General features: G+C 36.3%; 1 protein-coding gene across 1 annotated transcript in view; it reads right to left on the bottom strand.

The window, feature by feature from the left end:
* The window catches only part of CPA6 (carboxypeptidase A6), a 368,066-nt gene extending 354,759 nt beyond the window's left edge, over window positions 1–13,307 (bottom strand). The window contains exon 1 of the mRNA XM_074203356.1: window positions 12,991–13,307. Within this exon, the coding sequence (XP_074059457.1) occupies window positions 12,991–13,094 (104 nt within the window). The 5' untranslated portion in view covers window positions 13,095–13,307. The remainder of the gene's footprint in view (window positions 1–12,990) is intronic.
* Between the last annotated feature and the right edge of the window lie 720 nt (window positions 13,308–14,027).

Genomic DNA, 14,027 nt, shown 5'->3' with positions numbered 1-14,027 from the left:
CAATTCTATGTTCAGGGTCAATGAGGAAATATACTTTTACTCTGCTTATTTGTAATGAGGATTATTTTCCTTTTTTTAAGTTGGACATCTGAAGAGGGAGGAAGGCAGAATGGAAGAAAAAAATGACAAGATTGATGATTAGAAAAGTAATGAAATTGGATCTAGGAAAAAAAATGTTTGCTAAAAGCCACCTAAACCAGCCAATGTCTGAATAGGACTCCCTTTAACAAGTGGTTGTCCAGCCAATGCCTAGAAGAACAACTCATTACCTCCCAAAGCACCTTTAAGATAGCTCCAATGGTTAGAAAGCTATCCTTTCCTTAAACATCAGTCTTCTTCCCTCAGCTTCCACCCATTGGTATAGTTATGCTTTATGGAAACCAAACAAGTCTAATTACTCTTTTATGTATCATCCCTTCACATGCATTAATAGCTACCCTGTCCCCACTAAGCCTTTGCTTCTTCAGTCTTAATATCCTTTGTTCATCAAATCTATATAACTTTACAATAAATTCCTCTCTTCCTGAATTTCTGGTCTTATTGTTGCAACAAAAAACCCCATCCACTAACCAATCTTCTGTGATAAGGTTCATTACTTTTTATAAGAAATGGAAAACTTTGTGTGCTATATGGATATGTTTGTTACTACAATTATATAATGTTAAGATCTGTATTAGTAGGTTCATAGACCTGCTAATGCTGGTAATATTTACAAAATTGATCCATGTCACTGAGAGAACCTCATAGGAGTACAGATCCTAACATCTTAATAACTTTTGGAAGGTATATGACTTTTCAATGCAAGGCATCTGACATACACCCATTATATGCCTACATTATATACCTATACATACTTACGTACATAGAATTAAAGTAGGTCATAGAAAAAGTGGGATGTACAAGTTTAGAGGACCCACCCCAGGTGTTCACATGGACTATTTGTACTTGGTAGAGCACTCTGAGTTCATATTGGTCTGATCAATCATAATTGGACACACTGTAACTTGTCTTTTATCTTCTTTGATAATGAACGACAACAACCAATCAATGAACTAAACAACTAATATACTTGCATACATACACACATATATATATATTATATATGTATATATATATACATATATAAGCTCTGCACTGCATTTTCAGCAAATATTAAGTGTTTAATTTGTGCAAGGTATCGTGCCAGGTATTGACTTGTAAAGGTCCCTTCAACTGTAAGGCTATACAATTTTGTAATAAGGCAGAGATGATGGTTAGAAATGCTATTAATGAATAGAATGCTACAAATGCATATCAAGGATCCTTGAAGTACTGAATTCAAAGTAATGATGACTTGATGAATCAATACCATTCACTGGGGTCAATATGGTTTAGTTTGCTTATATCATTTAAAAGAAAATTAGAACACATTTCACATGGAATTTCACTCCCATCCCTCCTTTGCTTTTTTTTGTCTTTGAAATAGAAAGTTTTTAACAGTAGGATCTGATGTTAGAAGTAAGAAATCATATGCTATTTTTGTTTGTCTATTCTCAGGATTTTCTGAAATGGAAGAGAAATTGGAGAAGGGAATCTATGCAAGATCATCTTTCAGAGGGTGGACAGGGATTTTGTAGAACTCTTTACAAAGGGAATGGACTGCTTCATAAAATGAGTTCTCAGTTATTTGAATTGTACTGAATAACTTGTTTTCAGATATAATTAAATAAATTTATTCCACAGACTCAGGATTAAAGCTCCTTTCAATTTGTACAAATTAATAGTTTCATATTTTTGGCACAATAACAACATAAAGCATTAAGAGTCTATGTAAAGACTGATAGGGGAAGTTAAAAACTTTTATGTACTTCTGCTTCTATGGAAATCACAAAGAATGAAGGAACATGTCTGTATTTTTATTTGAGATGAAGATGACATGAAATTTTCACTGATTTCCTTTTTCTAATAGGAAGACAACTTGTGATTGGCAGTCAGTTCTATATAAAACTATGCTTAACATGATAGCCTTCTCACAGTATTAAAATATATAAAAGATGATCCCCTAGCATGACAGTACTCTGCATACAGAGGGTATGTAGTCAGTAGACCTTTCTGACCAGAGCTACTTTTTTGTGGTCTTATATATTTCTAGAACTAATCCTGGAGACTGCTAGATGATTCAATGAATAGAATGCCAGGCCTAGAGTCAGGAGGACCTGAGGTCAAATCTTGTAGCATATACTTACTAGCTATGTGACTCTGGACAAGTCACTTACCTTTGTTTGCCTCAGTTGCTTCTTCGGTAAAATTAACTGGAGAAGGAATTGGCAAACTATTCTAGTGTCTTTGCCAAGAAAACCCCAAATGGGATCACAAACAGTTGGACATGACAACAAACAACTGAACCACAACAAAAGTACTGATTCCAGGGATCCTCACATTTTTGCCTAGGGGATTATCTTCTTGATCTTTTCCTCAACTTCCCTGGTCTCTAAACTTCAATGGAGCATATTGATTACTTTGATCTTTGGTTCCTAGGACTGATCATTGAGCAGCTGATACCTAGATCACTGGTTTGTTTGTTTGTTTGTCTTTTTGCTATCATACCTTAGAACTTGATTCTAAGTTTCTTTATGAGAATCTACAGGAGTGATAAAATTAAGGGTAATATAGTAGTAGTCAGAAAATAAGAGATAAGTTGTGGTGATTGGTGACTCTTTGCAGAGGTTTATGCAGAAAGGTAGATGCAGACCTGAAATGAACTGAGTATCTTAGGAGCAGAGCTAGTATTTCCCACACTGCTAGTTATCGAAGTATGGGATTTCAGAACAGAATGCTGTCTTGTGAAAGTAACAGCATATGAGATGTGCATTTCTGCATCATTGCTTAAGACACAGGAAGGACAGGATTTTAGTTAAGGATAGAACACTTCTAGAAAGAGCTGGTAAAAATATTTATACCAACACTTCTAGATGTGATCAATACAACTTTCAAATTAAAAATGGAAAAGAGAAAAGAGGCCAAATATTTCTACCAGAGCAGATACTATGAAGAATGGCAAGTATGGCATAGGAAGAATAATATTAGTGGGAAAGTATTAGTTTTAAAGGCATTATCCTGGAAGAGAAACTGAAATAAAACATATGGTCTCAAACACTTACAAACAAGTTCTCAGGATATAGATGATATAAAATGATCTAGAAGATTTTAACTCAAGGAGACATTTCAGGGAAGATTTTTGGAAGAGATCAATGAAGAGAAAAACAGAAACAATATCATGTTGGGACTATACATTACAAATCAATCGACCAGAAGGAGGAAATGAATTGCACTGGGAAACATTACACATTTGTATATGGGAGCATAACATAATAGTGAAAAGAGGTGTCCACTACCTGGAAATTTTCTGGATCTCTCTTTCTCTTTCTCTGTCTTTGTTTCTCTGTCTGTCTCCTGTCTGTCTCCCCTTTTTCTGTCTCTTTTTCTTTTACCTCCTTTCTCTTAAAAACAGAAAAATGATAAACCTTCAAGGGTAGAACTAAAGTGTTTAAAATGGAATTGAAACCCAAGCTAAGTAAGATAATAAGATACGTGTCCTCAGAGAGTTCAAGTCAAGTCCCCAGGCTGGATGACCTATATCTGAGTACTCAAAGAACTGGCTGCCCTAAACTTTAGTATTTTTCTGAGTGGTTGCACAGAATGGGAAGTTTGCAGTCCTGGAGAATGGCAAGTGTGGGCACATCTTTCTTAAAAACAAAACAAAAGAAGCATTTATATTGTATAGAATAGTGAGTTTGACTTAGTTTCTGGGAAAATTCATAAAGCTTTACTAAAAGGATGATTTGTGAGTACTTAGAGAGGTGCTTTCTAAATGTTTGTTTATCTGAATTGCATGCTTTCATCAGAAACAGTACAAGCTGCATATTACTTCCTTATTAACAGACATCTAGAGTGGTAAAAGAAGGGCATGTTAGACAGTTAACATACCTGGATTTGAGCAAGGCATTTATTATAATTACAATTAATGTAATTATAGTGAAGTCATTAAGAGAGATATCTTACAACAGTAGTTGATCATTTTAGTAGTTTTCAAAGCTTACAAAGTATCTTATATATATATTATCCAAGTAACTAAGTAAACCAGTGGATAGGACCTCGAGTCTGGAGTCTGGAAGATGTCATTTCAAAATCTAGCCTCTCACAACTATTAGCTGTGTGACTAGGAGCAAGTCACTTAACCTCTGTCAGTCTGAGTTATCTCATCTTTTTTTTTTTGAGTTGTCTCATCTTTAAAATAGAAATAATAATTGTATTTCCCCTTCAGGGATGTTGTGAGAATAAAATGGGATAATTTGTAAAATGCCTTGAAAACTTTAAAGCACTGCATACCTGCTAACTATTATTATAGTTATCTCAGACAATATTCACAATAACCCTCTGAAGAAGGTAGAGGCAGCTTGTGGTGTGCCTTCTAACTAGAGGTCTGTATGCAAAGATCTTTTTAAAAAAACTTGCTGAGGATGTTGCAGAGAAGATTTTTGCTCAGGTGCAAGTTGGGCTCTTTGATCTCTAAAGTCCCATCTAGTTTTGAGATTTTGTTATCCTGATTTTATTATCCTATTGTTTCAAAGGAGAAATGGGCTCAAGAAGTCAAGTGACTTGTCTCTGTTCCCTTAGCTTACATATGCCAAAGACAGAATTCAAACACAGGCTTTTTTCTGATTTTGAATCTGGAATTGTTCATATTATATGATACTACCTGTTATGATATGAGAAAAAAGACAGAAAAATGTAGATTATATGATAGTACAAATAAGTGGAATTCAAACACTTTGGTCAGATAGAAATTGACCTCTACCTGAAATGCCCCATTTGAACAAATGCCCTATTCCTACCCAATTCTGTTAAATATTTTTTAACAAGAACGTGGATGAAGGCAAAGATGAAATGTTTATCAGATTTGAAGATGATACAAAACTTTGAGGTATAGTTATCACATCAACTAACATTCAGAATGCAAAAAATACCTTGACAGACTAGAATGGGTTAAGAAGATGAAATTTAGAGGGAGAAATTTAGAGCCCTTCATTTGTATTATAAAACTCAACGTCACAATTACAATAAAACAGAAAATTACCATATAAAGATAGGTTGAAGAAACTAGGAATGTTTTCCATGAAGAAAAGAACATTTGGGAGGGACATAACAGTCTTCCAGTTTCTGGAGGGCTATATTATATAAAAGAAAGGTTATGCTTGTTTTGAAAGGTTCCAACGTGCAAGACTTGTAGCAATTTGCTTAAAATACAAAATGGTTGATTTTGGCTGATTATATCAATGAATTTACTAACAATTAAAGTTAGTGAATTGCCTTGAGAGGTAGTGAATTTCCCCACTGTGAAAGGTCTTCAAACAAAGCTTGGAAAACCACTTTTTATTGGTCCATTGTGGGAGAACGGCAGGATTCCCAATTAGACATAAAGTGATCATGACTTCACAAGATTCCTCCTGACTCAGATTCTGAACTTCTTAGACTTTAAGCTCATACCATGGCTTGATATTCCTGTTAAAATATGTTAACTTACAATTCTAGGAAACCCCTCTTATTCAAATTATTTATAGAAGCATGGAACAAATGCATCAAGTTCTATACTTGGTATCAGAAAGTTTAAGGTTCATATCCCATGTCTGACACTTATTAGCTTTGCAATCATGATCAAGTCAAACTTTTATGAGTCTCAATTTCCTTAAAGACAAAATGGAGATAACAATTTTTCTAGTATGGACTTCATAGAGTAATTGTGAAGTTCAAATGAGATATTTTGTTTCAATTTCTTTATAAATTTTAAAAGGCCACACATTTCTCTTATTACTGTAGTTGGGGATGGTCCATTTCCAAGCATAGTTGAGAATAGGTATGAAACTGAGTTATTTTATCCATTTTTTACCTTTATAATTTATAACTTCTACTGGACTTCAATGCTACTCATTAATCTTTCTAGGGCACCATTTTTTATCATCTCCCTATCTCTTTCCTTATAGTGACTATTGCAAACTTTTCCCTTTTCAAGTCCAAATCAATAGATGACAACTTTCTACTTCACAAAGATTGATGTAAGTTTCATTTATTATTGGGTACTTCAGGATAAGAGATAGCAATAAAATGAACTCCTAATAAATCCTAAATAAAAGTGCATTGGGTTTCCTTTTGTAGCATAAATAAGCAAGGTCCCCCCCCCCTAAAAAAAGGAAATAGAATAAAGATTAATTTGCAGGGATCAAGAGAGCCTGTGGGGGTAATACATGTCTGTATAGATGCTAGGAGGACTTTTAGCTTGTGCCAAGTCACAGACAGTTGTAGTCAAACTACCTCAGGCTAAAATAGAATTTCCCTAACTCGGGGCTTATAGTAATTACCATTGAACTCACAACTCACAACTAAAATATACTTTAAAGCAACAGAAAATAAAAACTACATGAACTTTAGGCGAATTATATTGGCCCTAGGCTTTAAACTAATTGTTGAAACAAGATATTACAAGCAGAAAAAGCTAAACGTGAGCATTCCAGTCTTAGGGTTCCAATCCCTTATTCAGAGGTCTGACTCAATCTCCCTGCTAGCTTAATATCTCCTTTCTCAGTGTATGGTGAGGGAACAATCAATCTACTGGTATTTCCTATTTAACAAACTCTTGCTCCTGACTCTCCTAAACCCAGCTTCTTTAATGCAACTCCTCCCCCAATCTCATGCCTTTACATTCTCCACTCTCATCCTCCCATTCACCCAGACTTGAAAAGTGCATGTCATTCTCATCCTGGGTTATCATTCTTGAGTCTTCATTTTCTGCCCTCACAATATCCAGGCTGTTGCCAAGACCTACTGATTTTATTTTAGTAAGATCTCTCTGTATGACCCCCTTCTTTCCTCTGACACTGCTATTACCCTGATTCATTACATCACATTTGGGACTATTGTAATAATCTGATGGTTGCTTTGCCTGCCACAAGTCTCTCTTCACTCCAGTTTATTCTCCATTCAACTCAAGTATATTTCTAAAGCCAAGTTTGATTATACCAACCCCCCAATAAATTTTAATGGCTTCCTATAACTTCTCTTTTTTTAGGTTTTTGCAAGGCAAATGGGGTTAAGTGGCTTGCCCAAGGCCACACAACTAGGTAATTAGTAAGTGTCTGAGACCAGATTTGAACCCAGGTACTCCTGACTCCAAGGCCGGTGCTTTATCCACTACGCCACCTAGCCACCCCTTTTCCTATAACTTCTAAGATTAAATATGTCATTAGATATGATTCAAAAACTTTCATAACCTGTCCCCCACAACCTCTCAAGTTACATCTTTTATCTCCAATCCTCCTCTTCCCCCATGCATACACATACCTCATAACTGTTCCTCAGACAAGACTCCATATCTTCACTGAGGGCATTTCTTTGACTGTCCTTCATTCCTGGATCTCTGAGTCCTGGCCTCCCTGATTTTCTTCAAATTCCAGCTAACGTTCCACCTCTTACAGAAAATCTTTCTTAATTCCCTTTAATTCTATTCCCTTCTCTCTTGATTATTTCTATTTCATCCTGCATATAATTTGTTTTTACATAATTATTTGATTGCTGTCTCCCCCCTTAGTCTTAATTCTTTGACAACAAGACCATACTCTTGCCCTTCTTTGCATTTACAGTACAAAACACAGTGCCTGCATATCATGGGTGTTTAATAAATGTTATTTTTTTTGACTGACTCAAAAGAGCACAGAACTTCTCACTCTGGAACTCCACTTCTGCCCAGGTCTTTCCTCAGTCCACCTTAGATCTGTGATACAGAACTGAGCAGTGAGCAAGAACTGCCTGTTATCACCTTCTCTTGCACATCTCTCCTGGATTTGCCAGGAAAACTAGGTCCTGGGGTCAAGAAGACTTATCATCATGAGTTCAAATCTGGCCTCAGATATTTATTAGCTGACTGACCCAGGACAAGATGCTTATTTCTGTTTGCCTTAGTTTTCTTGTTTATAAAATGAGCTGGAGAAGGAAATGGCAAACCACTCCAGTATGTCTGCCAAGAAAACACCCAATGGGGTCACTAAGAGTTGGACAAAATTGCTTGATTAAATAACAACTGCTGGTTTGGTGTACTCCTTCATTTCCTGCTCCTAGACAGACCCCATTATCAGTGTCTACTGGGTTCTGTGTGTGTGTGTATGTCCATTTCTTTTTTTTTTGAAAAAAAATATTTTGAAAAACATCCATTTGAGAGTTTTTTTGAATTTTTTTGAGTTCCAAATTTATCACCCAACTATACATATGAAATTATGCAAAACTTATTTCCATATTAGACATATTGCAAAATATAAGTGGAAAGAAAAATAAAGTAGAAAATATATATTTCAATTTGGACTCAGAGTTTATCAATTCTCTTTTTGAAGGTAAATAGCATTTTACATCATAAGTCCTTTGGAATTGTCTTGGATCATTATACTGATCAGAGTAACTAAGGCTTTCCTAGTTGATCATTGTTACAGTATTACTGTTATTATGTTCAATGTTCTTCTAGGCCTACTCACTTCACTTTCCATAGTTCATATAAATTATGAGCTTTTTCTGAAACCATACCTCTTATTTGTTACAGCACTATCATATTCCTTGACAATCGTGTACCACAACACATTCAACCATTCCTCAGTTAATGGACATTTATTCTTCCAATTTCCAATTCTTTAATACCACAAAAACAGTTGCTATAATTATTTTTGTACATATAGGTCCCTCTCCTTAAACTTTGATCCTTTTGGGGGGATATAAATCTAGTATTGTTGGATCAAGAATATGAACAGTTTTATAACCTTTTGCTCCCACAAAAGTTATTAGTTCACATCACCACCAAAAGTGGAATAGTGTTCCTATTTTTTAAAAAATATCCATTCTGTCTAACTTTTCCATTTTCTTTTTGTGTCATATTAGCTATTCTTATGGGTAGGAAAAGTATGTTAGAGTTTTTGTTTTTATTTGAATTGCTCTAATCAATGTTAACACTAGTGATTGTAGAATTTTTTGTCTTCCTAAGCTGACCTTGGTTGTAAAATTGACTCACTGATTTTTCTTAGATTTTTAGATTAGAATTCAGTCTTCAGTTTTTTTCTAAATCTGTCTGGAGCTGTGCAGGTTGGTGGGTAGAGGGATTGGAATTTACTCTTTTTCTTCCTGTTACTCTGCTCTCTCTGTTTTGCCTCTCTCCTTAACTTTCTAAAAACTGTCAGTTCAGTCCATTATTCTGTGTATGAAATGTTCAATTAACTTATTTCCAATTCACTACAAGATGATTAACTTCATTCTTTAAAAACTGTCCTTTCTTCATAGTTTTTTATTTACCAAGAACTTTATCTCATTTATACAAAGGACCCTTATTTTCCTTCCTTGATTATCACTGATATTTCTCTTTCTTTCCCTGCTCTTTCTCTATCTCTCTCTGTCTCTGTTTCTTTCTGTCTCTCTCTCTTTCTCTTTTACTTCATCCACAAACAAGCACATATTTGGGAGCAAAATATAGTAATATATGTCCATGATTATATATTTTAAATCATTTATATATATATATATATATATATATATACACATTTAGAGTTAAGATACATTCTAAATACACAGATGACTCATTTTTATAAGGAATTTAAGAAAGTTATTGAGAATGATGGAGAAAAATATTCAATACTTGTGTTATCTGTACTCCTTTTCATTCTTTTCCATATTTAAATCATTCTTTAATAATTTTCTTTATTTATTCTTCAAACCATGTTTCAATCAATTCAGATTCTCACATAATAGAGTAATATCTTCTAGTTCTCTTTTCTCTATAATTTTCCTTTTGACTTTTTTATGTTGATATGTTTGCCCATATCTATACTCTAAAGTCATTCATCTTTACATTCAGTCTCTCAACAATGGACTCTTTAGGTTAACCTAGATATTATGGTATTATGTTTTAATACATTCTCAGAGCTCTTAAATCAATGATCATATTTTAGCATAATGTACCCCAAAAGCATCACATCCTTATTATAATGAGAGCATATTTAACTTTTAAAAAGAATAAAAATCTTGAGGAATGAAAATTGTGTGATCTAGTGATAAAATTGCAACTCTAGACCAAGTCATTTGAAAAAAAATGTACTTCAAATTATATATTGTTTTGTTGTCTGATCAGAAATATGTAAACAAATCACACATAAATAAGTCAAACTTTAAAAGTTTATTGGAAAGAGCAAAGTGACTTTAAATGGTTGAGACACTTCTGTCCTCTTTGAAGAGAACCTACAATTATAGAGAAGTACTTAAAAGTCCACATTTTCAATAGTGAGGTTGCATAGACCTATTTATAGTTTCAAAGAAGCTCCTCTTACAGAGATGGAAAAGTAGGGCCCCTTTTCTTCAACCATTCATTAATTGTTTCAGGTTTCATCTTTTAGAACTTTCAGACACCTGGTTATTTATAAATTTGAGACTGAATCATTAGGTAACAGCTTAAGAGCAAATGGCAATTAAAACTTGCATGGCAATTCAGCAGATGATATACTGTAACCTCATGCTTGGAGCTCCAGGAGCCACAGCTTCTGAAAGCACAAGTGAGAAACAGTGACTGGCATCTTTTCAATCACTAAATAGTCCCTAGGAAAGGAGACTCACACCTGTTCAGCTGTGGCTGGAACTGTACCTTGTAATCTCAGATTGTTCATAGTGAAATCATCCTGCACAGAACCACAATGGAAGGATAAAATGATAACTTCAGTCAAGCTAATGACCTGTGTCATTTCTAAATCTGTAACATGTACTTTTTTCAGGTGGTAGGGGGAAAAAGGTGGGTGGTAAGCATGAGATTTCATTAGTGTAGGGTTTGGAAACTCCTGCTCCTTATGCAGGTCATCAGCAATGTCTTCTAAGAAAGTGGTCTGGGGCTATGAGAAATTAAGTTATTTGCCCATCATCAATAAACTGTTATGTGTCAGAGGCAAGGTTTCCTTACTCCAAGAATGACTGCCTGTCTGTTGTGCCATCCTTGAGGTATATGTGATATATTCACATATTTTTGGTCCTGATCTGTGATTTTTTCTTGGTAAGGGAATTCTTAGGCATTGGGATACGTAGACAAAAATGAAACAGTTCCTGCCCTAAAGATCCTTACATTCCTCTCTGTGATACAGAGAGGCTTACTGGATAGAATATGCCAGAAGCAGAACTTGAATCCAGGAGTTTCTGTCTCCAGGGTGGAACTTGAACCAATTTTTTAAAAATCCCCTTTATTAAGTTCTTCCTAAGTGCCAGGCATATAGGATATAAATTCAGCAAATTTTTAAATATCACATGTATTGGTTAAAAAGAAAGTGAAATCCACAAAACACAATGCTTTTAAAGGCTTATATCACTGAGCTGCCTATGGAACTACAGCATCATTCTATCCATCCACAGAACTGTTTGTCCTCCCATACTGTCCCATCATCCCAAAGTTTTTCAGTTATGTCCAATTCTTTGTGATTTTGGTTTTTTGGTTGTTGTTGCTGGGTTTTTTGTTTGTTTGTTTGTTTTTGTGGCAAAGATACTGAAGTGGTTTGAAGATACTGAAAAAGAAGGTTGATTCTTAGTCCAATTTGGTCCTTTGACTTCCTTTCTGATAATGTCAATAGTGATGACAAATTTCATGATGCAGAAACCAGGACTTTAGGAATTAGAGAACAAAAGTTAACTCCCTTCTATTTCACCCAAAGATGCAGAGATTAAAGACTGGATCACATTACCAGCTTTCTGATCCCTCCAGAGTTGAGGCCAAGTTTTTAAACTTTTCCCTGGGAAGTTCTATCTTTCATTGACCTTCTAAAAGCCTGACCACTAAACAGGAAAAAAGCAAGAAAAAAAAACTAAACTGTTTGTGCCAAGGTCACACACAATACTGTGTAAATACTGTACGGAATAATTTACAGGTGTCACTTTCTAGGGAAAATAACCTAGCTATGCTATGAAACCCTTGGATCCTTGTTTTCTTTCTCAATTCGATCTAAAATGTTTCTCAGCTGGAAACTCATGAGTGAATGATATCAGAACTCTGACAAAGACTTCAAGGCACTGTTTCCTCAACTCCTCATCTGCAAAATGAGAAGCATGGACTAAATTCTCTTGAAAGGTTCCCTTTACATTTTTAACAATCTATGATCTAAAGATTGAAAGACATTTCCAATCCACCCACTCCTCCCAGTCAAACTTCAAGAAAAGAATACACTATATGTCATCCCAGTAAGAATCTTGCTTAAAGCTATGTGTAATCCCTGCAAGACTTCGGGATAATAAGAGCCGGGAGTGCTCACCACATTGCTTATTGCCTATCCCTCACTTGTAAGGGTTTCAATGCCATGAAAGCCTAAATTTATAAACACAACGAAAAGAAAGTGATTTCCCCTACTTTCTTTAGACTTCCGTAAAACTTCATCTTTTTTTCTTCTAAAGACAATAGCCATTTTTAAAAATGGGTTAATCTAAAGGGTAACTACCGACATTACACGGATTTGAAAGTTTTTGTCATCCATCCTCGAAGAGAATACTCATAATAGTTTCTAGGAATTTTTTTTAAACCCATTGCTGCTGGAAATTCTGACCACATACATTTCCAAAACAGAAAATCTGAATTCAAGAAGTAATCCATGTTAACACAAAAGCACTCCCTTCGCACTGAATCTCAACCCTAGCGAACACATTGTAAAATACAATATAGCCAATTCTCCATCACAGGCAGTCCAGTTGTAAAGCGCATAAAAAAGTCGGGCTTCTCCTCAGCGAGGTAGAGGTAAAGAAATAGGGAAGCTTTTTATTACATCGCGTACATTTGAGTCACCAAGAGAGTCCTTCTGTAGAAACCCTCAAGTCCGAAAAGAGGGTTCCTAAGCAAGAAGAGGAATGAATCGGTCACCCAGTTGGAGCAAGTATTGGGAAGTCAAGGAGGAAGGCTACTGAACTTACCCTGCATAGCGATTGTTGTAAAGGTAGCAATGCTCTGGCTCCGGGAGACGCAAAAAGAGCAGACAAAGCAGCCACTGAGCAGCTGTCCAGCCAGGGGACTTCATAGTGTCCGGAGCGATTGAGCGAGCGACAACCAGGCAGCCAGCAGCAGGCTCCAAGTGACCAAGAAGCCCACTCCCTGCTAACTTAACTTCAGTCGTTGGAGATCAGGGAGCGGGAGGAGAGGGAGAGGGGCAGGAAGGGACACTGCTTGGCTTCCAGAAAGGGAAAAAAGCAGGGAAAGGGGAAAAACTTAAGGCAAGTGAGGAAGGAGAGTTGCTTCTGGTAGGAAGGGAGTCCTAGAAGGAGAAGCTGGAGTGGCAGCTGCTCAGCTCGGCTAGGCGCGGCTCCACACCCCAGCAGCTGAGTCCGAGCCCTAAGCAGGCTCTCCACTTGTAAGGGCTGGGACCTCCTCCCTTGTTGCTGCTGCTGACTCAGCAACCGGCGCCCCGCGGCGCCCTTCCTTTGGGTAACCCCTCTCTGTTTGTTTGTTTTCCCACTTCAGGCCCCTAACCCGCCTTTGACAACCTTCTACCCTCTCTCCCATCCCGCTGCGCTCCACCTCCCCAGACCCCCCTTAGTATTCTGCTCACAGAATGAGCGCAGCTTCCCAGGGTAATACGGTTAATTTCTTCCTGAGGAAAATTCACTAAGATTTTTTTCCGGTCCCATCAAGGCTGAAATGGCCGCTGAAATGACCCTGTCAGAGCCCAATATCCTCTTCTCGATCGGAGTTGCTGCTATAAGAGACTGGGTTACAACAGGTTATTACTCTAAGTCACTCGTGAATGTGTTAAATTTCTTTCTGAAGTCTTTTCCTTGACTGTTATGTGCAGATAAATAGGGGGAAGGAGGTCGGTGGATGTAAAAGTAGCAAAAAACAATTCCTGGTCCTTTAGGAACTTACAATTTAGCTGGGAAGAATAGGTTACACACTTGGCAAAAGGGACCATCGGTTGGTGGGAGAACTCCTTCTGCCAATACACATCAACAGCTTT

This window comes from Macrotis lagotis, chromosome X, assembly GCF_037893015.1.
Source record: "Macrotis lagotis isolate mMagLag1 chromosome X, bilby.v1.9.chrom.fasta, whole genome shotgun sequence".
Classification (NCBI taxonomy): Eukaryota; Metazoa; Chordata; class Mammalia; order Peramelemorphia; family Peramelidae; genus Macrotis; species Macrotis lagotis.
The sequence above is the reverse complement of the archived record's forward strand: the minus strand, read 5'-3'. Positions and strand labels throughout refer to the sequence as shown.